Below are 27302 nucleotides of genomic sequence, written 5' to 3'. Positions count from 1 at the left end.
CTATGATTATGTTGTGCTCTGTGCAAAATTCGACCAGGCGGCTTCCTCTTTCATTTCTGTCCCCCAATCCATTTTCACCTACTATGTTTCCTTCTCTCCCTTTTCCTACACTCGAATTCCAGTCACCCATCACTATTAAATTTTCGTCTCCCTTCACAATCTGAATAATTTCTTTTATTTCATCATACATTTCTTCAATTTCTTCGTCATCTGCAGAGCTAGTTGGCATATAAACTTGTACTACTGTAGTAGGCGTGGGCTTTGTATCTATCTTGGCCACAATAATGCGTTCACTATGCTGTTTGTAGTAGCTTACCCGCCTCCTATTTTCCTATTCATTATTAAACCTACTCCTGCATTACCCCTATTCGATTTTGTGTTTATATATACTTACAGTATATGGAGGCCAAATTCTATGGTTTTACTCATATGGATGTTCGAAAAATGGCCTATCAACTTGCAGTTAGGAATGGAATTGCAACAAACTTCAGAAATGAAATTGCTGGAAGGGCTTGGCTTGACCATTTTCTATGACGTCATCAAGATAAGCTTTCAATTAGAAAGCCAACGGGAACGTAGTATGCTCGAGCAAAAGGCTTTTCCCATGAGAGAGTTAACTCATTCTATGACTTGCTATAAGCTGAATACCAGAAACATAAATATCCAGAAGATCGTGTATGGAACATTGGCAAAACAGGCCTTAGTGTAGTTCAGACTAAGATACAGCAAGTAATTGCAAGCAGAGGTAAACGCCAAATTTGTTCTCTGACTGCTGCAGAGCGTGGGTCTCTAGTATCTGCTCATGAGGTTCTTACGTTCCCCTGATGTTCATATTCCCAAGAACGAATATGGCAGATGTTTTTATGAAAGGTGCTCCTCCTGGGTCAATTGGGAGACCCCACCCATCTGGTTGGGTTCAAGCAAACCTATTCATGGACTGGTTGAAACATTTTGTTGTAAAAACAAAGCCAACAGGGACTTTGCCTATTCTACTCACCCTTGATGGTCACTTCTCCCATGTAAGGAATATTGATGTGAATGATGTGGCAAGAAAAAACTTCACCTCCATTTTGTGACTGCCTTCACACACAACATACAAACAGCAACCCCCGGATCGTCCTTTTATGGGTGCACTTAAGACTCACCACAGTGAGAATATTTGTCAGTGGATGCTCCATGAAAGCAAACCTGTTAGACCCCATGATATAGCGTCTCTCTTTGGCAAGGCCCACATCTGGTGTAAAATCGGCATTATTGCAGTAGATGGGTTTAGGGTAACAGGAATTTATCCCTTAGAAAGAAATATATTTCAAGATAATGAATTCATTCCTGGGAAAGAAGTCCTGATTCCTGCGCCTGCCGACCAACCAAAACAACAGGAACCCGAAGAGAGTTCAGACTGGACAGGACCTTGATGCTATTGAAACTGATGTCCATGAGCCTATTAAAATTGCATTTGGTGTGTCTCCAAGAGATATCCATTCCATACCTGAGAAGATGAAAACATCGTCTTGTGGGCGACAACCGTGTGTTGCTAGTCTTGTGACAGGATCTCCATATAAAAACAAATTAGAAGCTTACATAGAAGTGAAAAAAGCTGTAGGTAATCTTTGTGGTCGTGGACATGGACAAAGAACGTGACTTATGATATATCACAGCCATCTTGTTCTGGAACCCAGACCCAAACTCATAGTCGAGGGCGTGGTGCATCTGGTCATGGAAGAGACGTTAGCAGGAATAGTCGACAGTTAAAGAAAACTTTGATTAAGCAAGAAGAAATGGACAATCATGGCTCAGATTGTGTTGATGATGACGTCATGGGGCTCTCAACTGGTTCTGGTGATTATCCATGTGACCTTTCAGTTGGTGAACTCCAGCCAGATAAAGACGATGCTCTCTGCCTATTCTGTGACAGGAAGTTTTCAAATGATGTTTGTGGCGAATTCTGGGTGCAATGCCTAATGTGTTCTTTATGGGCTCACAACGAATGTGCGGGGGTGGAGAAAGAGGACTATGTTTGTGACTTCTGTCACTAGTACTGTGCTACTTTGTACTTTTATGATTTTATATTTCATAATAAATACGTATTTGAATTAAAAAGCAATTCTTCGTTTCTCTTGCAGCACAAAATCCTTAAAATATACTGGGGGTCCATATTAAAAACACCGTGGGGGCCATATTAACTGCACATCTTGTTTGCGGTCAAATATATCATCTTTGGGAAACAATAATAAACACATTCAGACATTTTAAGGAATTTAATCAATATAATGTCTTAGTTAACTGTCAGTAGAGTATAACTATATCAATTAAGGTACTATTATTGTATTAGTGTACAATATTTTACTGAAAAACAAACTAGGGGTTCATATTACCACCACTTCCTCTAAACAGTCTCGAACCAGAAGACTTGCTTTTATTAAGTGATTTAGGTTGCTTCACTACTCCGAGGATATTTACTTCTACGTTACTCATGGTGGCAGCTGTTCTTGATTCGAATTCTGGAATATTTATTTCATCTTCTTTTGTGAAGGCATTTTGCAGAGAAGGCATTGATTGTTTCTTGCTGCTAACATACTTCACATATGACCAGAATCTCTTTGCATTTTCTGCCAGGTTTCAAGACAAAGTTTCGTTGTGGAAACTGTTATAAGCATCTCGCATTGAAGTCTGTGCTAAATTTCAAGCTTATGAATTTTGAGCTTCTGCAAAAGATTGCCAATCTTGGGGATTTTGCGTCTGTTTAAATTTGGCATGTTTGTTTCATTGTTTCTGCAACAGTGTTCTAACCTGTCTTGTGTACCAAGGAGGGTCAGCTCCATCGTTTGTTAATTTTTTTGGTATAAATTTCTCAATTGCTGCCAATACTATTTCTTTGAATTCAAGCCACATCTGGTCTACACTTATATTATTAATTTGGAATGAATGGGGATTGTCTCTCAGGAAGGCATCAAGTGAATTTTTATCTGCTTTTTTGAATAAGTATATTTCTCACTTATTTTTGGAGGACTTGGGAATTACGATATTCAATCTCACTACAACAACCCTGTGTTCACTAATCCCTGTATCGGTTTTCATGCTCATTATTAACTCAGGATTATTTGTTGTTAAGAGGTCAAGTGTGTTTTCACAACCATTTACTATTCGCATGGGCTCGTGAACTAACTGGTAGAAATAATTTTCAGAGAATGAATTTAACACAATTTCAGATGATATTTTATGCATGCCTCTGGAATTAAACATGTATTTTTGTCACCATATCGAGGGTAAATTAAAGTTACCACCAACTATTATCGTAAGAGTCGGGTATGTGTTTGAAATCAAACTCAAGTTTCCTTTGAACCTTTCAGCAACTGCATCATCTGAATTGGGAGGTCAGTAAAAGGATCCTATTATTATTTTATTCTGGCTGCCAACAATGACCTCTGCCCATACTAACCCAGAGGAAGTATCTGCTTCAATTTCACCGAGCTTATATCTGGCTTTAGCCAGCTTTCAGTGCCTATGACGATTTGAGTATCAGTAGTTTCTATTAGCGCTTGGAGCTCTGGTACTTTCCCAACACAGCTACGACAATTTACAACTGTTATACCAATGGTTCCAGTATCTAAGTTCTTCCTGTGTTTGGCCTGTACCCTTTGTGACTCAAGCCCTTCTTGTGTTCTCCCGAGACCCTCTAACCTAAAAAAACCAACACACAGCCTCTGCTAACCATGTAGCCACCTCCTGCGTATAGTGGACACCTGACCTATTCAGCGGAATCCAATACCCAACCACCCTTTGGCGCAAGTCGAGGAATCTGCAGCCTACCTGGTCGCAGAACTGTCTGAGTGTGTGTGTGTGTGTGTGTGTGTGTGTGTGTGTGCACGTATGTGTGTCTATTTTTGACAATGGCCATTTTCCAAAAGCTTTAAGTGTTAAAATCTTTTTGTTGTGCCTATCTCCAACTCAGCATCTCCACTACATGGTGAGTAGAAACTTTCCTTCTCATAGTATTGTTGCATTCCATCCTGAATTTTCCACTGTTTTATTTTTGCCCGATGGCTTTTCTTCGATCCTAACTCAATGCTGTTCTCTTTAGTTACTATTTTCTTTTGCGTCACTATACTCAATGTTCATCCTCTTTCTCTCCTTTACTGTGTTTCTCTAGTTGCCTTACAAACCGAATTGCACACTCTACTTACGAGCCACACTGTATAAACCATCTCGGCCATGCACAACAGACGGCTACAAAACCACCCCAATTATAGGTGCAGCATCTTATGTTCCACATTACTCCTGCTGATATAATTAATACCATACTTTCAAATTAATCACTCTCCCTGCGTCATTTCACATAATTTTGCATGTTTACTCCTGCACATTTCCAGTGACACACAATATTGTATCTCATCCTATGAACCCCTCCGCACCCCCTACACTTCCTCCATTCTATCCCAGTTCGCACCCACAAGTTCCAACATCCCGTCATATCTGCCATCCCCCTTCTTCACACTTATCCACCCTCAGACCTGCTAACCACAGTAATAGATATATTTTTTATCAGTTATTCTTTATTGTGGCCCTTGTGACTTCTTGCCAATTTTAGCAAGTTTTTGCATTTCGCTATTGTCGACTTCCTCAGATTTCATCTTGTTTCCCCTTTTGCATCCATTTCATCCTTTTCATATATTTTCACACGTATTTGGGTGTATTTTTGCGAAATTTTTCGGAGGTAGTTCTACATTATTTACATAATTTTTTGCATTTTTCCACCACCATGGATCCTTGCTCCTTCCATCTGCATCAATACAGAAAAGTCTCCTTATCCCTAACCAGATCCCAGTCCCACATACTGTTCCTGCATTGTTGCTTGGCTCATGGAATCCCCCCTAATGGCCTTACTATCAAATTACCCATCTCTGGCTGCCACCCCTCCTTCCAAAATGACCTCCACCTGTTCAAATTCTGCCAATCCATAGCCCTCACCAACTTAGTCCTGCAGAACCATATTAACCAAGCTCAAATCTCCTTGCAGTACCTTCTCTCCATCCACAAGATTCTCCTGCTATGCAACCCCATATTCCTGGATTGAAACTCTTCCCCAGCAGGAACTTGAGCAACATGCATGACTCCACCTCAAAAAGCTCTCCATCCTGCTCACTTCCTACTCCCGCCTTGGAGTGCCACTGTCCACCACCTCTACAACAACCATCAAACCTCCCCTACGCCCCCTCACAGCTGACAAACCCTGTCTCGCAGACCTACTACACTTAGCCCACCCTCCAAAACTCCCTCCCACCACCACACAGGGGCAGAACCTACACAGATCCGTGACACAGTCATGAGCCTTTCCTCCAGAAGCCTTAGCCCTTGCCCCACTCCCAAATTCAAGCATGCAGGATTTGTTAAAGACTTTCTCTCCTTCTCCCGATTCTTTCAGTGGAACCACTTTTTTGCCACCAACCCTACCAATCAGACTCAACCAAAGACCAATAGTGAACCTTGCCTTACTCAGTTCACTCCTCCATCCAACCATGATCCACTCCCCCTGCCTCCAAACCACCCCCTGTTAACTTTCCAGAGTTTCTTAACCTCAAACCTTGCCTCACCATCATTCCCCAAATACCTCAACATGCAGACTAACCTTATATCCACAGAAAGAACGGCAGTCAATCATCTAAAAACTGATCCTGATATGATAATCCTACCTGTGGACAAAGGCTCCACCACTATAGTTTTGAACTGCAAGGGTTACCTGGCGGAAGGACTCCACCAGCTGTCAGATACTTCCACCTACAAACCTTGCCACGGTGACCCCATTCCAGCAATCCAGCAGGATCTCCAGTCACTACTCAAATCCTCAGGCCCATCCCAGAACCTCTCCCTGGAGTCCATCTCTCTACTCACCCCTATCACTCCCCCACTCTTACCTTCTACATGTCCATAAACCTAACCATCCAGGATGCCCCATTATGGCCAGTTATGTGCCCCCACAGAGAGAGTCCCTGCTCTCATAGACCAACATCTTCAACCTCTTACCCAGTACCTACCTTCCTACAGAAAAGATACAAATCATTACCTCCACCGAATCTCCACAGTTCCTGTACCTTTACCACAAGATGCCCTGCTCGTCATTATTGATGCCACCTCTCTGTACACTAGCATTCCTAATGCCCATGGCCTTACTGCTATTGAACACTACCTTTCCCAACGCCTGACCTGTTCCAAACCAACCACCTCCTTCCTAGTCACCATGAGCACATACTCACCCACAATTACTTCTCCTCTGAAGGCATTACCTACAAACAAATCCAGGGTATGGCTATGGGCACCCACATGGCACCATCTTATGCCAACCTATTCATGGGCCATCTAGAGGAATCCTTCCTAAACACCCAGAATCCTAAACTGCTCACCTGGTTCAGATTCATTGATGACATCTTTGCTATCTGGATCGAAGGTGAGGACACCCTATCCACATTCCTCCAGAACCTCAACAACTTCTGCCCCATTTGATTCACCTGGTCCTACTCAACCCAACAAGCCACCTTCCTAGATGTTGACCTCCACCTCAAAGATGGCTACATCAGTACCTCCGCCCAAATCAAACCTACTAACCACCAGGAATACCCCCACTTTGACAGCTGCCACCTGTTCCATACCAAGAAGTCCTTTCCATAGAGCCTAGCCACCTGTGGTCATTGCATCTGCAGTGAGGAGCGGTCCCTCTCAAAATATACCCAGGGTCTCACTGAAGCCTTCACAAACTGTAATTATCCTCCCAGTCTTGTACAAAAACAATATTTCCAGTTTACCACCACCTCACAAAGTCCCACCATCCAGCCACAGAGGGGCATTCCACTCATAACTCAGTACCACCCAGGACTGGAGCAACTGAATTACATTCTCAGCCAGGGTTTCGACTACCTCTCGTTGCTCACTGAAATGAGAAACATCCTGCACACTATCCGTCCCACCCCTGCCACAGTGGTGCTCTGCCATCCACTGAAGCTGCGCAATATACTTGTCCATCCCTACACAACCCCTGCTCCCAACCCCTGATCTCATGGCTCGTTCCCCCGTAATAGACCTAGATGCCAGAGCTATCCTATACATCCTCCCACCACCACCTACTCCAGTCTGGTCACAAACATCACCTATCCTATCAAAGGCAGGGCTACCTGTGAAACCAGTCATGTGATCTACAAGCTAAGCTGCAACCACTGTGCTGCATTCTATGTAGGCATGACAACAAACAAGCTGTCTGTCCGCATGAATGGCCACCAACAAACTGTGACCAGGAAACAAGTGGACCACCCTGTTGCTGAACACGCTACCAGACATGATATCCTTCATTTGAATGACTGCTTCACAGCCTGTGCCATATGGATCCTTCCCACCAACACCAGCTTTTCTCAATTGCACTTTCCCTGCAATACATCCTACGTTCCTGTAACCCTCCTGGCCTCAACCTACGTTAGTCGCTGCCCTCACCCATCCAGCTCCTTCCCTGCTCCCATTCCAGCACTACAACAGCTGCCATTCCACCACCACATCCAGTTCATTTTTACTTATTTTATTTTATTTTTTTATATTATTTTTTATTTATTTTTCTCTTGCCCCCCCCCCCCTCACCGCTGCCCTGCCCGCCGCTCAATCTGCAGCACTTCACTGTCCGCCATCCCCACCATACTATCCCTCCCCCTCCCAGCTCCAGCTTCCTCCTTTCCCCCACCATGAGCTGGTGCTGCTACTCACAGCGTGGTTTCAGTTGCCTGAGAGTGTAATTGTGGGTGTTAGTTGTGTTTGTGCGAGTGTGTGTGTGTGCGTGTGTGTGTCTATTGTTGACAAAGGCCATTGGCCAAAAGCTTTAAGTGTGAAAATCTTTTTGTTGTGTCTATCTGTGACTCAGCATCTCCGCTATATGGTGATTTTTTTATAAAGTTGTTTATGGTCTCTTTCTACTTTTCATTCATATTTGCACTTGATAATGTAATTTAAAATTACAAAAAATGGCTCTGAGCACTATGGGACTCAACACCTTAGGTCATAAGTCCCCTAGAACTTAGAACTACTTAAACCTAACTAACCTAAGGACATCACACACACCCATGCCCGAGGCAGGATTTGAACCTGCGACCGTAGCAGTCCCTAAAATTACAAAACTGTGCCTTTAATAAAGGATTTACAACAGCTGCATCTGTAACAGTTATAAAAATATACACAGTACTAATGAACTCTCATTTTGTATTGGTAAGCACGGTTATGATACTAATACTCATGCTTTACAAATAAAGGCACATCAGTGAACATGTTATGTAAATCATTGGCCTTTCAGTTCAGTTCTTTCATCCATACAATGTATTTTGTTGATCACATTTATGAAGCTTAGTCTTCAAGAATGAATTGCAAGCCAAGGCACATTTAATAGAGAGCAGTAGTTTCACGGATTGTGTACAGGATATTTCAAAGCCTTTGCTTCAAACAGTTAGATGTAATACCTCATGTCATGGGGAACAACTTTCTTTAGAGACAAAATGTTTGCTAAAGCTTCCCAAAATATCAGTTATGCCCCAGAGAGGTGGCAATGTGTAATCACTCCGTAGCATGTGTTTGCCTCATATGTTGCCTATAATACAGTCTTTAGCTCCAGGTGAAAGGGGGTACGCAGCAAAATTAAATCTACCAACTGGCATCTGCAATATTCTTCTCTGCTAAAAGACTCTTTCTTCAGGTTTTCTTATTGTGAACAACTATCAGTTTACTGGGGTAAGTAGGTATGCAGCACACCTAATTAGCAGACCCTGCTAGTTCACTGAAATCTTGTGGTCCCACAGTCAGCAAATACCAAAGGACACCTAATGTCCCTGGGAGGCATCAGTGAATATTTTGTCTTTAACAACATGTTGTTCCCCATCATGTGATCTATCACCTCTCTATGTTTGATTCAAAGACTTTGAAACACCTTGATTATAATATACTTAAAAATTATTAATCCTCTGTGGCTAGAAATTCTGTAAATGGCTAGAATATCTGCTACGATATTGAATGGATTGGTTGGTTGGTTGGTTTGGGGAAGGAGACCAGACAGCGTGGTCATCGGTCGCATCGGATTAGGGAAGGATGGGGAAGGAAGTCGGCCGTGCCCTTTCAGAGGAACCATCCCGGCATTTGCCTGGACTGATTTAGGGAAATCACGGAAAACCTAAATCAGGATGGCCGGACGCGGGATTGAACTGTCGTCCTTCCGAATGCGTATTGAATGGAGAGGCCATTTTTAAAATAGAGATATTTAACTGTAGCAGTGCAAATTTAAAACTGAGAAAAAAAATTAATAAGGATAACCATTACTTACTCAATATGGCTTGTTACTGAGCAGGATACTTCGTCATGAAAGCGTCTCTTAGCTTGAAAGTCTGGATTTTTCCAGATGTTGTTCTTGGAAATTCAGCAACAATTTCAATTATTTTTGGAATTTTAAAACCTGCAATCTAAAACATTAGTGATCTATTAGACACTGTGAAATAAATGGAACAAGATTCAGATAAAAATTACTCAAACACAAAATGCACTAAAAATATAGGATCATTTACCTTTCCCTTTGCAAATTCTTGGACTTTCTCAGGTGTGAGCCCAGATCCTTCTTTTATTCGGATGCATGAGCATACCTGTTCACCTAATCTTGCATGTGGAATCCCAAATACCTGGATCAAGCACAATAAATTAATTTTTTATGAGGAATGTATGTAGCACCAACTATAATACATGTAATGACTTCTTACTTGTGCCTCCAGTATATCTGGATGAGTCTCCAGCAGCTCCTGAACTTCTTTAGGGGAAATATTCTCACCACCCCTGATTATCATGTCTTTTAAGCGTCCAACTACCATTCCGTAGCCATCCTCTTTCAGAATAAATAAATCCCTTAAGAATAAAATATTTCCTATTAAGTTTCTAGTCCTTCAAAATCACATTTTACATATAAGTATAAATTTATCACATACAGAATAATCTTCCTTGAATTAGGCTATATATATGAAAGTGGTTTGGTAAGTAAATTTTCCTGAAAGAAATGAACTTTTCTGTTGTACCTTCATGGCTGGTAACCTTGATTATTCCAAGGGTTATGTAAAGAATTTCAAATGGCATACACTTCATTCTTGACAGCAATCTGAATTAGTAAGTGTGTTGGCTGCGATTTAAAATTGAGAAAACCAAGTTCTATGCTGTTATTAAACATTTTCATTTAAAGGTTTGGACTGCTGCCTAAATCGAAGCTGAATTAGATGAAATTCACATGGACTCTGCACCATCATTGAAGACCACTTACTTTTGGGTTAATGAATTTAAACATGGCCAGACAAGCACTGAAGATGAACCACACTCCAGGCATCCAACTGGGGTCACCACAAAGTAAATCATTGACAGAATCCATGATATAGGAAAGTAAGAATGCATGAGACTGCTGAGACTGTAAGCATCTGAACCGAGTGAGTGCATAATATCCTGTATGCACAATTGGCTATGAAGAAGCTGCATGTGAGGTGGATGCAGTTATTGCTCACAGTTGACCAAAGAGCATCTGGCACAACATTTTAAAATAGTGTCTGGCAATGTCTAATCACAATCTGTAAGACTTTTTATGTAAATTTGTGACTGCTGATGAAACATGGATCCATCACTACACCCCAGAGACAAAACGGTAGTCAATACAATGGATGAAGGCTGGTGAAAGTGCACTGCATTTTGCTGGTAGGTAAGAGAATGACCATTGGATTTTGGGATTTCCAAGGAAAATGACAGAGAACCTGTTACGTGCCATTGTTGGATCATTTGAAACTCATATTGGTTGAAAAAATACCAATATTGGTGGCATTAAGTGCTCTTTCACAAAAAATAATGCAGCACCCCACAAATCAGCAATATCAATGGCAAAATTGCATCAATTGGGCTTTGGTTTGGTTTTCCATCCACCCTTCACACTTAGCTCCAAGTGACTTCCTCCTGTTCACTAACTTGAAACTCTGGCTTGTGGAACTCTAGTTTGCTGGGAAGAAATTTTCTAATCAGATAGGAAATAATAGTTGCAGTCAATGAGAGGAAATGATAACTGCAGTCAATGAGTATTTTGCAGTTTCTGACAGGACCTGTTTTTCCGATGGGGTGAAAAGGGTGGTCATATTAGATTGTAGGGCCCTTAGAGCATTGACTTGAGATTCTTTGCTTCCCAATCTTCATTTAGTATCTTGATGCTGCCATGTTGTTCCGGCACTTTATAGTATTCAGTTGATCAGTTGATGAAATAAAATTTTCCTCTATTCAATAGCCTTTTTCCACTCTACCAAACACTCTGTCAGGATGCACATAGCTGTGGCCATGAACAGGGAGATATTACACCAGCTTATGAAATCTTCTCAGACTACCATCTGGGCGGCTGCGTTCAAATTCTGTGATGTTTTGATGAATGTCATTTCCATTGTCTTCTGGCAAAGTATTGATGATGCATGGGGGCCCCATCTATACAGCTGAGCAGTGGTCATCTCCTCCCTGTGGTAGAGGGGTGCCTGGCTCATGAAGTGTCAACTGCTGGGCACAGTCTCAATGTATAGCTCCTAGTGCAGGGTTCCATGCCAAACTTAACAGGTAGCACGGAACCCTGCACCAGCAGCTATATGCCAAGACCATGCCCAGCAGATGATGACAATGACACTCATCGAAACATCTTGGAATTTGAACGCAGTCAGCCAGGTGGCAGCCTGAGAAGATTTAATTAGCCAGAAAGTGTACATTTGGACATTATACCAACATCTCAAATTTTCTGCTTTGTTCCATGAAGGCCATTAGTGTGCTCACCAATACTGTATTTTCATTTTGACTGGTACAATAGTCAGAAAACAAATGAATTTGGACCATTTTCTGGTTGGAACACCACAAGGTCTGTACAATGTATATAGCTGCATATCTGCAGAGATCACCTTAAAAATCTTAGAATCCTTAAGTCCACTTTCCAATATAATTATTTCTAAATAGTATTTCTTGCTAATAATAAATATTGGTTTCAATTGAATCATGATATGCACAAGCACAATACAAGATAGAATACATTTTGCCTCCTTACCAATCTGACAAAGTGAGAAACTGAGAATTCCTATAAACTCAAAGCAAAATTAAAAGCATACCTTATTAAACCTACTCCTACAAATTATCTATAAAGCTTTTGAGGACTGAAGAACCCTTTTAGCTACCAGACAGGTTTCAATGTCTGCCAAAAATAGATCTCTTCTTATGGCACTTTATGTATACTTTGTCTCATTCCATCTTTCTACACATTCTCTTCATGATGGTATTCACTTAGCATGATGAGTGGATGAAAGAATAAATTATTGTTGTTGTTGTGGTCTTCAGTCCTGGGACTGGTTTGATGCAGCTCTCCATGCTACTCTATCCGGTGCAAGCTTCTTCATCTCCCAGTGCCTACTGCAGCCTACATCCTTCTGAATCTGCTTAGTGTATTCATCTCTTGGTCTCCCTCTACGATTTTACCCTCCACGCTGCCCTCCAATACTAAATTGGTGATCCCTTGATGTCTCAGAACATGTCCTACCAACCGGTCCCTTCTCCTAGTCAAGATGTGCCACAAGCTCCTCTTCTCCCCAATTCTATTCAATACCTCCTCATTAGTTATGTGATCTACCCATCCAATCTTCAGCATTCTTCTGTAGCACCACACTTCAAAAGCTTCTATTCTCTTCTTGTCTAAATTAGTTATCATCCACGTTTCACTTCCATACATAGCTACACTCCATACAAATACTTTCAGAAACGACTTCCTGACACTTAAATCTACACTCGATGTTAACAAATTTTTCTTCTTCAGAAACACTTTCCTTGCCATTGCCAGTCTACATTTTATATCCTCTCTACTTCGACCATCATCATTTATTTTGCTCCCCAAAAAGCAAAACCCCTTTACTACTTTAAGTGTCTCATTTCCTAATCTAATTCCCTCAGCATCCCCCGACTTAATTCGACTACATTCCATTATCCTCGTTTTGCTTTTGTTGATGTTCATCTTACACCCTCCTTTCAAGACACTGTCCATTCCGTTCAACTGCTCTTCCAAGTCCTTTGCTGCCTCTGACAGAATTACAATGTCATCGGCGAACCTCAAAGTTTTTATTTCTTCTCCATGGATTTTAACTCCTACTCCAAACTTTTCTTTTGTTTCCTTTATTGCTTGCTCAATATACAGATTGAATAACATCGGGGATAGGCTACAACCCTCTCCCACTCCCTTCCCAACCACTGCTTCCCTTTCATACCCCTCGACTCTTATAACTGTCATCTCGTTTCTGTACAAATTGTAAATAGCCTTTCGCTCCCTGTATTTTACCCCTGCCACCTTCAGAATTTGAAAGAGAGTATTCCAGTCAACATTGTCAAAAGCTTTCTCTAAGTCTACAAATGCTAGAAACATAGGTTTGCCTTCCCTAAATCTTTCTTCTAAGATAAGTCTTAAGGTCAGTATTGCCTCACGTGTTCCAACATTTCTATGGAATCCAAACTGATCTTCCCCGAGGTCAGATTCTATCAGTTTTTCCAGTCGTCTGTAAAGATTTCGCATTAGTATTTTGCAGCTGTGACTTATTAAACTGATAGTTTGGTAATTTTCACATCTGTCAACACCTGCTTTCTTTGGGATTGGAATTATTATATTCTTCTTGAAGTCTGAGGGTATTTCGCCTGTCTCATACATCTTGCTCACCAGATGGTAGAGTTTTGTCAAGACTGGCTCTCCCAAGGCTGTCAGTAGTTCTAATGGAATGTTGTCTACTCCAGGGGCCTTGTTTCAACTCAGGTCTTTCAGTACTCTGTCAAACTCTTCACGCAGTATCATATCTTCTATTTCATCTTCATCTACATCCTCTCCCATTTCCATAATATTGTCCTCAAGTACATCGCCCTTGTATAGACCCTCTATATACTCCTTCCACCTTTCTGCTTTCCCTTCTTTGCTTAGAACTGGGTTTCCATCTGAGCTCTTGATATTCATACAAGTGGTTCTCTTTTCTCCAAAGGCAGTATCTATCTTACCCCTAGTGAGATAAGCCTCTACATCCTTACATTTGTCCTCTAGCCATCCCCGCTTAGCCATTTTGTACTTCCTATCGATCTCATTTTTGAGACGTTTGTATTCATTTTTGCCTGCTTCATTTACTGCATTTTTATATTTTCTCCTTTCATAAATTAAATTCAATATTTCTTCTGTTACCCAAGGGTTTCTACTAGCCCTCGTCTTTTTACCTATTTGATCCTCTGCTGCCTTCACTATTTCATCCCTCAAAGTTACCCATTCTTCTTCTACTGTATTTCTTTCCCCCATTCCTGTCAGTTGTTCCCTTATGCTCTCCCTGAAACTCTGTACAATCTCTGGTTTAATCAGTTTATCCAGATCCCATCTTCTTAAATTCCCACTTTTTTGCAGTTTCTTCAGTTTTAATCTACAGTCCATAACCAATAGATTGTGGTCAGAGTCCTCATCTGCCCCTGAAAATGTCTTACAATTTAAAACCCGGTTCCTAAATCTCTGTCTTACCATGGGGAGGGAGGGGAGGGGGGGGGGGGGAGAATAAATTATTGTAGGAAGAATAAATTATTGTAGTCCAAACCAGTGACACAGAAAGTATTTGGTTCATCTACCTTTAGCTTATCAATTATCACACTGTTTGTTGTTGACTTTTTCTCTCTGTCACTACCAGTCTATATTTTCTACTTCTACAAGTTTACAAAGCACTCAGTGTGTCAATAACTGTGATTATCATGTCTATCTCATTAACTTATTATGAATGCATCAGTTTGGTAGTCATTACAAAACATGGGTTACCAGTGCATCCCTGGGTTATTCCCAAATATCTATGTACATGTCACAGTTAACTCAGGAACTCATACAAATGAGATACTCCATTGTTTCACATGTAGGACCTCATATGTATGTATGTATGTATGTATGTACATTCCCTTGGAGGTGTAGTCAGGATTGGAAAGTGGTGTGGGCCTGTAATTATACATGGTGTTTACATTTAGTACAAGAAATGGTATCGGCTTATTTGCTCATGAGGGGATCACATGGTGAGGATTGTCAAGAGGATGAGAAAAGGTAATCCTAGTAGCCCCAGATTCATCTCAAAGGAGAATGGAACATTCAAAGATGAAGGAACTAATCCATTAAGTGTCTGCTCTAGGTGGTGGCTCAGAATAGGCATCAGCTGAAAGGCAGTAGATGAAATAGGTGAACTCTGTAAAATTCAAATAATAAAAATTACTCACATCTGGGGCACCTTATACATATAAACAATGAATGGTCTTAGTGTTCCATGTGGCTTACAAATCAAAAAGGTATAGGATTCAATCTTTAGTTGGTCCAAGAATTTTTTTCTGCACGTTTTGCTTCTTACACATCTGCCAGTGGTTTCCTAATGTGAAAAATGCCAAGTTGATTCAGAGTAACATAAAAATATAGGTAGCCCTACTGTACCATCTCCAACAAGACTATACCCAGTAACACATTGTGGCATTCAAACCAACCTTCATGTTGCGAACAGCTTTTCCTACTTATGCCCTTTCCAAATGTTAGATGTTGTCTGTTGCAAATTCCCCTACCATGAATTCAAATATGTTTGCAGAATATGTGTTACAGTACCAAAGTTGTCTTTCTTGATCACACTCGGTACATCACACACTGCTCACATCACCACAGAAGAAACATTTCAATACCCCCCCTCCCAGAGCCCCTGCTAAAGACGGCCCACAAGACACTGCCAATGTACGCCAAATTTACACCTCACTGCCTACATCTGTGATTGGTTCCCGCAACTTATTAACCTGCCACACTCAGAGCGCCACTTCACGTTATTATCTTCAGATTATCATCAATTATACTGAGTGGATGGATGACAGTGCAGTTAGATCTTACAAACCTAGCATGACACTGAAGTGAGAACTTTATGAAAGGTGCTACCACTACTTCAACTGCTAGTGAATATTTATAAACCACTGCTAGTGAAACAGAGACAGTGATTGCAGACAGACTACAGGATACAAAGTTATGTATGCTCTATATTGCATGTATTGTAAATAAATGTTTCAACCATCCTATAGTGTTTGATGTGTTCTGGAGTCTTCATCCAACTAGTTATGCCATTGGACACAACAGATATCACTAGCAACAGGGTTAGGATTTGTGACTACTTCAATCTACAGAAAGCGATTTGGCTTCTCTGGAAACTTAACTAATCAATATTTCTTTCAGTGCCTGAGGAACTAATTAAAATTTTTCTATTCTACTAACAGCCAAGAATGAAAGTGTCTAGATTTTCTCATTTTTCCATTATAATTGTTACAGAGATCCTAAATATTTTATATCTTTTCTTGAAGTAATTTAAAGTCTGTATGCAGCAACAACTTCTGGAGAGCAATGCCTCACTGCACTTATTCGGTTCCACAGCCAACAAATTCCATCTGTGATAAATAGCATAAGTAATCTAGTGGAAGCTCAGCAGTCAACTATGAGTAAAGCACAGAATACTGGTGCCCTCCTCTCTTCTACTCTTTTGATGAAAGAAGAGGAACAGATGGAGTACCGCATCCAACTTGAACAACATTTTGCAGTCTACAGAACCACAGATGACTCACAACATTCTTTCTTTTCTTCTTGCATAGATGTGTTAATATTCAGATTGTGCAGGAAACTATTCCCTGAAGTAGAGCCCCAAACATCACCAAATGAGGAAGCCACTAGCCAAAAAAAAAAAAAAAAAAAAAAAAAAAAAAAAAAAAAAAAATTGAAGCACAGATTCATGTAGCAGCTGTTCATTTCAAACTTTTTCATACACATTATTACAGTAAACAGTCTTAAAGGGATTGGATTGCTGAACTCAATGGCATTACTAGGAACTGCAAATTTAACTACACTTGTGGAGCTTCTTTTCAAGAATAAATATTTCATGATGCCATTATTCACAACCTTATAGACAACTGAGAAATTGACTTTATTGTGCCTGTTGTTGCGACACTCACTGAGTCTAGTCCTAAGCAGACTCCGGCTTGTGAAGCTCTTGTTGACAACAGCTGCAAGCCACAGCAGAAGCATGTCATGAAGCATCCAGCCACTTACACTGAAAATTCACATGCTCTGAAATCTTGTGGCAAGTGTATTGTCATACATGGTCACAAACATTGTTTTTTTCACCAAGTAGACTGCTGATACTGTCACAAGTTAGGACACACACAGCAAGTGTGCCTGCAAAAGAAGTGCAAAGCAAACTCTGCTGCATTTCAATCTAGATTTGAGCAAATGAATATTAATATGATCTCACATTCTGAATCTTTACTTGTTCCTCCTGGCAATACTCACAGGAACCAAATCACAGTGCAAAACTCGGATAAGATAGATCAGCTATCTTCACATGGCCAAACAACAAATGGGTCTGTCTCTCATAAAACAGATAAAAACAATATTTCAAAAGTTATAACTGACAGTCATATTCAGAGAACAAACTGCAAACTATTCATAGCTTTACAGATTTGGAATCGATCTGTGCCATTTCAACTAGATACTGGTGCTTCCTTAGTCACACTAATTAAACTACTTATGAGCGACTGGGACACCCTCAGCTCCAAAAATCATGTCTGTGCCTCATAGCCTACAACGGCAGAGGTATCTCTATTCCTGGTACATGCACTTGGTAGGCAAAATATTAAAATACGACTGTATGAGTGTCATTCACAGTAGTTCGGTCATGTTCGTGTCTCAATATTTTTGGCACGGCTGCTTTTGATTTGTTTGAATTAGATTTTCAGGAAAATGTGTATGCTATTGGTACATAAGTATACCATGCTAGTATTCATCAATTGTGTGAAAATTATGGACATTTGTTTGATTGAAAACTAGAACATGCAATGAGTTTTCAAACACACATTATCTCAAAGACAATCTTCAACCACCGTTTTACTTGTATGTCTAGTGCCCCATTCACAATGAAGTTCCTTCTGAACTTGTGAAGAAGCAAGCTGGAATATTTTTTACTTCCCCTCTTGTTTTGCCATCTGCCTCCTTAAAATTCAGTTTTTTTCATTTCTGACTAATTGACATTAATGTACATGAGTATAATCTGCATTTTCATAAAAGAGAAATGTTGACCCTCAGTTTTAAAGAATACAACACCAGATCTAATTTTGCGCTCAGTTTTATGTATGTAATTTATTATCTAATTTATTTTGACTACTCCTAGCTAGTATCTTTTGCTATATGGTAGAATCAGTAATTGTTTCATAACTTGAATCATATTGTTGACTTATAAGCAAATATAAATTCTATCATAATTATAAACATTTACAAGAACAACTAATAGTATTCTTGAAGGATCTATTGGCCCTATTCAAAAACATGTTAGCAAAGTTTCAAAGCAATTAACAGTTTTGTCAAAAGTATTTCTTGCATAAATATATCTTTTAATTTCATCATTTAAACAAATAATTTGGCCTAACTCTTGTAGTAGAAGAAACTGTTAAAAAGATGCAATTTTACAATGTATTCAGTTAATTTAATGAGTTAAGTTTTCATTGTAATTTCTGTAAATTAAACATCAAACAATGTGTAGTTTCAGTGCCTATTATTGTGAGGATATGTAAGGGCACAATTTTTGGTCCCAGACAGTCAGTCCACAGCCAAATTTCAGATGAGAAACCCATAATGGTTAGATCAACAACAATGCATCAAATTAACTGTGAAATAAGTGTAACACAATTAGGCCATGTGTTAAAACAATGACAGTTCTGTTCCAAACATACCTTTTTATTCTTCAAGAAGTGTGAAATGTGTGGTTAGGCTTTTACTGCTTGTAGATGTTAAACAGTAAACTATTGTAGTGGTATGTGGATGTTTGCCTGCAAACTATTAATGTGACTTATCGACAGTTAAACAACAGTGCACTTGCCATATAACTGTGTAATATTGAGGGGTTGTGAACAGTGAAAGTAAAGAACTGTGAAACACAACTGTGTACCTCTCGGTTACATCATTTTCAGTAGTCAGTACTACACTTCCACCCCCTACTTTTTCAGCCGGTATCACAAAGCAGTACGTCGACAAGGACCCTCAACAAAGAAATAAAGCAGGCAAACATCACAAACTCAACAGATCAGAGCACACTGGTGGTTTGAAACCTATTTATTTTAGTTAATGATCATCTCCTCTGGTTATCGCAAGAAAATCAAACAGGAAAATTGGGCTTTGTGCCAACTTTCAAGCAGCAGTTGATGCTCAAATGCTTATTGATTCTTTCCTGTTTCCACATATTGTGGAGGTTAGGGGTCACCTTCAACTCCCTCAGGATGAGGAAATGAAAGAATTTATGGTGGTTAGTACACAAGTCAGCTTTCTTTTGGAAGCACATCTGCTCTTGCATTATTTCTATGCTTTCTTGGGAAAAGTGACATTGTAAGTTCCATCAGGTTCAAATTATTTGGATGATATCATTGAGTCTGAACAAACAGCAGTACAACATCTGGAAAATTTGGAATCTCTTTTTCAAGTTTTAACTGATGCAAAGATTAAGTGTAAATTACCGAAGTTTTAATTTTTCAATGGTGAAATTTAATATTTAAGGCATCTCACTGACGTTCATGACACTCATCTCTTGACTAAGCATTTATACGTCATCTGGAGGTTATCTTCTCCCAAAAACATATGAGCTACAGGCAGTTTTACGCAAACTGATTAGCTATATCAAATGTATTCTGAACACAGCTTGAATTTCTGCTCCCTTACATCACCTCCAGTGTAAAAATGTCCCTTTCCAATGGCCTGGAGAATATGAACAAACATTTCAAAAGTTACAACATGTATTTCTTAGTTGCCCATGTGTTCATTATTCTGATCTGCAAAAGGCAGTAGGATTAGCAGTTAATGCACAATCCCATGGAGTAGGTATGATTTTATCTCACGAAGTAATCAATGACCATCCTATAGCTTGCATGCCTAAGATGTTGAACAAGGCCCAACTCAATAACAGCCAGCAGGAAAAAAAAGGAAAAAAGGCCTTAGCCCTCATCTATAGTGTCACAAAATTCCATCAGTATCTGCATCATAAGATACTGACTGCTCATTTTCATCTGATGAAAGGTGTGACTGATCATACACCATAAAAGATGCAATGTCAGTCACTACACCTTTCAAATTACCAGTACAAAATTCTCTATCACCCCATGGCAGAGTGTGTAAACAGGGACAGCCTGTTTTGCTTACCTTTGGGAAATGATCTGGAATTCAGTGCACCGGAAGCTTCCTTGTCTTCAAACTGATGAATCTGATTTGCATCTGATTGTCAGAGGATTGCACAAGCTACTGAACAGGATCAATCACTACAATTGCTCAGTCATCTTCATACGAGTTGGTCTTGCAATCAGACACAGCAATACGCAAAACACAATGCACAATGCAGCTGCCTTTCTTCACCTGACAGCCTTTAGCAATGCATCCACACTGATCATCATCACTGGTGTATCCAGATTTCCACTTGGAATTCCAACAAATTTGAGAATTAGCGCTAGCACTATTAAAGGACTTGCTCCTGTCTTTTCTTTGGATGGCTTGTCACAAACTATCATTTCAGACAATGGTCCACAGTTTTCTTCATTAGAATCTCAACAATTCTGCCAACAAATAGGGATTCATCATATCCAAATGGCACCATTCTCTCCTCAACTGAACAGTGAAATTGAACATTTTGTTTGCATTTTCACAACTCAATGACCAAACGCCACGCTTCACAATCAAGGGGAAAATGCTCTGTTGTTGTTGCTCAGTTCCTACTACACTCTGTGTTTGCATGATGCTTCACCAACAGAAATATCACAGCGCCTTTGTTACCGCACTCTGATCCATCTATTTCATCCTGAACAGCCTGCTTCAGACCTATCTTCAAAACTTATCCCTGCACAAAGGACAAAGTTTTTTACTGAGTCTTTTACAGCTGACTCATATGACTGGCTAAGCTGATTATACCATTTGTGGCACCAAATCAATCACTGACAGCGCCAAATTCAACTCAGATGACTGCCCAGGCTCATTATATCATTTGCAGCACCAAAGCCTTCATCGACAGCAACAAGTTCAACAACTTTTTTTATGACTACTGTGATCCTGCCATAGATTTTCATGTTTCAGAAAAGCTGCCTGCATTCCAGACTGCTGCCCCTGAGCAGCCCTTTTGCTGGTGGCTGAAGTTCAGGTTCACAGTTCACCAGATGATTCTGCTTTGGAAATCAAGCCTTGCCTACATACATGGCAACTGCTCCCTTCACAGGCACTGCTGCTTCCACAGCCTCAATTACCATTCATAGTGATGACATTAGCAAACAACAAGTGTGCATCGGCCATTCAACTTCTGGCATCCACAGCAATGCTGATGCCATACCCACTTGTGTCGTTGTATGGATGTCCTACCTCCGGTTTTTTGCAGGCGTTCCTACCATCTGCCATCATGTCACAACCAATTCCACCAGCAGCACAATGGCACAGACCTCCCACATCATCGCCCGCACACACACTGTGCGATGACGGTATGCAGTTGTAGGGGAGAGGAAAGCGGTATTGATGGTGACACCGAGTGAGATGGCATAGTGGTTAGCACACTGGACTCGCATTCAGGAGGATTACAGTTCAAACCCATGTCCAGCCATACAGATTTAGGTTCTCTGCAATTTCCCTAAATTGCTACAGGCAAATGCCGGAATGGTTCCTTTGAAAGGGCATGGTCAATTATCTCCCCTCCCTGACACAATATGAGTTTGTGCTCTGTCTCTAATGACTGCGATGTCAACAGAAAGTGAAACCCAGTTTTCCTTCCTTCAATGGAAGGATGCACTACTCCCATATCTACAGAAGAAATATTTGAACTGGCCAATGCTAGCTATTGCCAGAGAGGGCTTTCCAGATGCTGCCATGTGGTGCTATACATAAGATTACTTTCCAATGCCACCAAATGACAGGTGACAGTGCAGTGAGACCTTTATGAACTTAGCATTATGCTAATACTACTTTAACTGCTAGTGAATACTGATAACAAGTACTAGTGAAACTGAAAGAAAGATTGCAGAGAGATTACAGGACACATAGTTATGTATCCTTTATAATGAATATGAATATGTTTTAACCATTCTATAGCAACAATATCCATCCTGGATTTGCCATTGTTTGAACCATTCTATAATGTTTGATGTGTTCTAGAATGTTCATCCACCTCATTACACTAATGGATACAATATGTATTTACATAAAGACAACAGTAAAAAAAATATTTTGATCAAATGCGTACAAGCTCAAATTGTATCAAGCTCAAATTGTACCTACCCTGTCTTCAGCCAGCCATTCTCATCAATCAGTTCTCGAGTCTTGGCCTCATCAGCCCAATAGCCACTAATGGTGACATAACCACGAATGCATAATTCTCCTGGTTCACCTATTGGCACCATCTTTCCTTCCTTGTCAATGACTTTCACCTGAAACAACAAATGACTGTTCTCAGTATAGTCATACTTATTAATAGCAGAAGTACTGTACTTTCTAATTTGTAATTCTACTGAAAACAGTTGCTCCTTTAGTGGGTTAGCTACTTTGTTAAAAACTGTGTGTTTTACTTGTGGATGATATGAAATATATAAGATAACTGATGAATTTCTGGATCATGGGAAAAAATTTAAAAATGAGCTGTGTGAACTAATATTCTAATTCACTGGGCAGAATAAAGCTCAAAATCATTTGATCAGTTCAACCTCTGCTATGAAATGTATCTCATATTATGGTATCTCTCAGAAATGGAATGGGTTGTTTCTACATAAGCAGCAAATTTTGGATTCTTTAAAGAATCAAACTCCCATGTACAAAACAGCTTCTAATGTCTGATTACTTTACAAGTGAGTTAATGTGTTAAATATTTGATACTAAACATATAAGTGAGAAAAAAATTTAGAAAAGGTTTGAAAGGACTGTCGTCACTGTGCCACTGGTGAAGACACTGTAATGTTGAGAAGTAGGCTTTGGCGTTGGAAAACTGCCCTTCAGGTGTTGGTCATTTAAGTGTTTAGTTCCGGCTCCAGCGAGTTAGTTGGAGCCGAATCCACAGAATTGTATTTTGATTGGAAGTGCAGAAAAGGTGGAGTTAAATTGTAATTATAAATTCTGACAAACAGTTTTTCTTCATAAGGACACTAAAGAAGCTACTGTATTCCTACTGGGACTCTCTTTCAATTACAAATGATAGACAGATTTTGCACATACATTACTTTAAATGTGCTTGCCAACACAACACTTATTTTTTAACATTAACATTGTTTACAGAAAGACAGCATTGTGGCACATGAGATACAATTATGCCATTTTATAATTTCATGAACACCACACAGCATGTGACTCTTTTATTTAACTGTGATAACTAGTTTTAGCTGTATTAAACTTTCTTCAGATCTAAAATTAGAATAAAGAAAAAACAAATATGTTAATTCTAATTAATCATGTACTTTAAGTAGCTCTTTTTTAAAAATAACATAGTTCTGAACCTAAATATATAAATGGAGGTGTGGCAGGTCCAGTACTATTCCTAGTTTACATTAATGATTTCCCATGAACTAGAGAGCATGGACCAAAAGATTGTTAGCAGTAAATGAAAAGCACCAGTTTGCTTTTGTTCTACAATACAATAATATTGTATAACAAAAGCAAACTGGTGCTTTTCATTTATTTTAATGTTGTTCTACCAAGAACCGATGGAAAATTCTGTTAATAAGATTGTTTGCAGATGACTCTAAAATACTGATCACTCACAAGACACCAGAAGTACTTAGAAAAAAAGCTGATACAACAATTAGCAGTGTATATAAGTGGGCAACATGCAATAAAGTCACGTGTAGTATAGCCATGAACTTCTACATTAAAAAAAGATTATAATAACCTCAAAATAAATAATGAATCCATTCAATGTGTGGAAAGCACAACGCTTTCTTGGAATGTACTTTGACTGTCAAACTGGGAAGAGCATGTAAAAATAACAAGTAACAGAAGCTCTACGGCACGCTCTGTTCTCTGAATTCTTACATTACTATGAGATATTTAATGTATCAAATCAGTATATTTTGCTTATATTCATTCTGTCATTAGCTTTGGCAAAAATTTTTTGGGGAGTGAATAGGAAACATATCCGAGTTATATTCAGACTGCAAGAAAGGTCAATACATATAATATGACAAGTGGCAGCACAGCTCGTTGACTTTTTAAATTGCTGAAAATCTTAATCGTCCCTTACGGATATATTTTCAGAGTGTTACGTATGTAAAAAAATACTGATTACTATGTTAAAAATTGCTTAGTAGGTACTGGCACAAGTAAAGCTATAAGAATGTGTCATGAGTTGTGCTTGAGCAGCTCAGGCCCAAGAAAGGCAGGAGTCCTGAAATTAAGTCTCAGTCTGTCATACAGTTTTAATCTGCCAGGAAGTTTCATATTAATGCACACTCCACTGCACAGTGAAAAGGTCATTCTGGATGTTTCATGTTTAGTACATGATTATGAACCTAGCAATGACTATAATCTGCATCTAGGCAGAAAAAATAAAATTGAAATGTGTTTATTGTACAACGCCTTCAAATTATATAACAAATTACCATAACATACAAAAAATATACAGGGTCCGGCAATAAAACCTCCCACATTTGATGTAGCCGGCATGTCAGTTGTAGTGAGGATACTGATGTTGAGTGTGTTTTGTTTGAAAGTGATGTACATGCCATTTTCAGTGTGCACCATGATGTGGCTTGGTGAGCATTGTGCGTTTGTTGTGGAGGAATTTATTCATAACAGTGATTCTGAGATTAGTACTCAGTGAGAGTTTCGGAGACGATTCGAACTTGGATGAGATGATCGTGTCCTGAATAGAAAAATCATTCAACTGTGGGTGTCAAACTTTAGAAGGACAGGTTCAGCAGTAAAAAGAAAACCTACTGGTCATCCTCGACGCAGATGGAAAACTGCCTTAAAAACCATCCACAGGCTGGCTGGCACACCAGAGCTTGACACTAATCCACCGGGCGGTGGCACGCCTTCCTGCTCAGGAAGCAGTGCATTAGACCGCATGACTAGCCAGGCGGGCTTTACTTAATTACTTGTTTATAATTATCTCTCTCTGTCTGTCTGTCTGTCTGTCTGTCTGTTTATCTACGTATCTGTGTGTGATTTTTCCTCTCCTCTCACTTTTACCTTTCTGCCTGTTTCTTAATTAAATTATTCATTTCACTTCCCACTTCTCAGCCTACTCTCACTCTGGCTCTTCTATCATCTCTGAACTGAAGCTAACACAGTGGTTGCCAATATACTATCTCTGGCCTCCAACAATCTCTGACATCTTCTCCTTCTTCATATTCCCTTGTGGCTACATCAGGTGGGTTTCTCTGAACCTGAATCTGAATGATTATCCTCCTTTCCAACCATCCCCCTTTTTGTTCCTTGAAGAAAGGAGATGCCAATTCTAAAAGCTATGGTAGTATTTTCTGGTTTCAATATTTTTGTCAGCAGTAGAATGAATGTTGCCTGCTAGAGGTAAATACTGATCACCCATTGTGTCCTTTTCTTTATTCACTTTTTTCTTTTGTCCTTATTAGCACATAAATTTTTTATGCATCCTATTCAGTTCCTCAGTTATATCTGTCAGTGTGAATTCCTCTTCATACTTGACTTTCGTAAAAGATTTTTTTGTAATTTACATTACTTATGCCCTGAACGCAATGGTAGGGTGGTAAGACACAAGACTTACACTTGGGAGGACTGCAGTATACATACTCATCTACCCATCCAGACTTTTGTTTGCCAGGGTTTCCCCAAATTACTCATAGCAATGCCAGGATGGTCCCTCCCCAATCTGGGACTGTGCTCTGCCTCCAATGGCAGGAAGTAAAGCTTCTTCCTAAAGGTGTTGGAGATAGCGATAAGGTTCAAAATAACATCTGCTACTGTCAGGCTGGAAATTAGGGAATGGATCTTGATCTCAGAGAGATGATGGAGGTTTGCCCACACAACAGAGAAAGGAGTGGAACTGTTAAAACAACTACTGAATGAAATCAAGCAAGCTCTTTTGCTATCACGAAGAACACGACAACACTTTGCACACATCTGTTTATAATGAATGCAGTTTGCCATTGTAGGATGACAGTTAAAAATGTGGAGAGCACTTCTCTGTGTGCAAACTGCATCAACGTGTGCCACAGTCCACCAAAGGACTGGGACAAAATGTGGTAAAGAGGAAGTGTGAGGAACGGAACGTTCTGAAGCAGTAAGGGTGACGTTTGTGAGATAGTCCACCTGGGCATCACAACTGAGGAAATCTTGTTCTTCGAAGGTCACCAGGGAAGAGTAAAGCTGCCAGTCAGCCTTAGTAAGATGCCATTGGGGCATGCACGTGGATGGGGTAGGAATCAGCAAACTGATAGCACACGGGAAATGGTCGTTCGATTAGATGTCAGAAAGAACAGACCACTGAAGATGATGGGCAAGCTGGGCAGTGCAGGATACATCCAAATTGGAATAGGTGTGCGAGGAGTTGGAAAGGGAAGTGGGTGCTGCAGTGTTAAGGCAGAAGAGGTTCAGTTGATTAATGTCAACCAAGAGGGCACCTCTCTGACAAGTCCTGGGAGAACCCAAAAGGGGATGATGCACATTAAAGTCACCGAGTAGCATAAGTGGGGGAGGTATCTGCCAAATAAGTTGAAGAAAGTCTGCCCTGGTGACATCGAATGATGTAGGGACATAAATTTTACAGAGGGAAAAAGTCAGGTGGTGAAGGAAAAGTCAAACTGCAACAGCTTGAAAATGGGTAGTCAGGGTTGACTATGAATGTCATCCCATATGAGCAGCATGACGCCCCCATGAGATGGAATGCCGACCTCAGCGGGAAGATCAAGATGAATTGGTGAGTAATGAGAAAGCTCAAAGTGGTCATGAGGGTGCAATTTCGTTTCCTGAAGGCAAAGTACAGGCGGATGCTGTGATGCTAACAGCAGCCATAAATCCTCTCTGTGGGACCGAAGGCTGTGAATGTTCCACTGGAGGACAGTCATGATGAGGAACAGATGTAGGGGTGTCAACTTGGTGGTGGCCGAGTGACAGCCAGTGTAAAGTCACTGCTACAGGGCACAGAAGCAGGAGGATCCCGCTCCATGGGATCCACAGATGCATCAGCTTGCTTGTACGGTCGGTCTGTGGAGTCCAACGCTGG

The 27302-nt window shown here is 40.1% G+C and overlaps 1 protein-coding gene across 1 annotated transcript in view; it reads right to left on the bottom strand.

Annotated features, from left to right (window-relative positions):
• The window catches only part of LOC124619433 (medium-chain acyl-CoA ligase ACSF2, mitochondrial-like), a 227936-nt gene that overhangs the window by 5973 nt on the left and 194661 nt on the right, over positions 1-27302 (bottom strand). Inside the window, exons 10-13 of the mRNA XM_047145809.1 lie at positions 22394-22542; positions 9765-9906; positions 9576-9686; positions 9338-9473 (exon numbers count right to left, since the gene is read on the bottom strand). Of these exons, the coding sequence (XP_047001765.1) occupies positions 9351-9473; positions 9576-9686; positions 9765-9906; positions 22394-22542 (525 nt within the window). The 3' untranslated portion in view covers positions 9338-9350. The remainder of the gene's footprint in view (positions 1-9337; positions 9474-9575; positions 9687-9764; positions 9907-22393; positions 22543-27302) is intronic.

Source organism: Schistocerca americana, chromosome 6 (genome assembly GCF_021461395.2).
Source record: "Schistocerca americana isolate TAMUIC-IGC-003095 chromosome 6, iqSchAmer2.1, whole genome shotgun sequence".
Lineage (NCBI taxonomy): Eukaryota > Metazoa > Arthropoda > Insecta > Orthoptera > Acrididae > Schistocerca > Schistocerca americana.
Note: the sequence above shows the minus strand (reverse complement) of the source record. Positions and strands in the feature narration are given on the sequence as shown.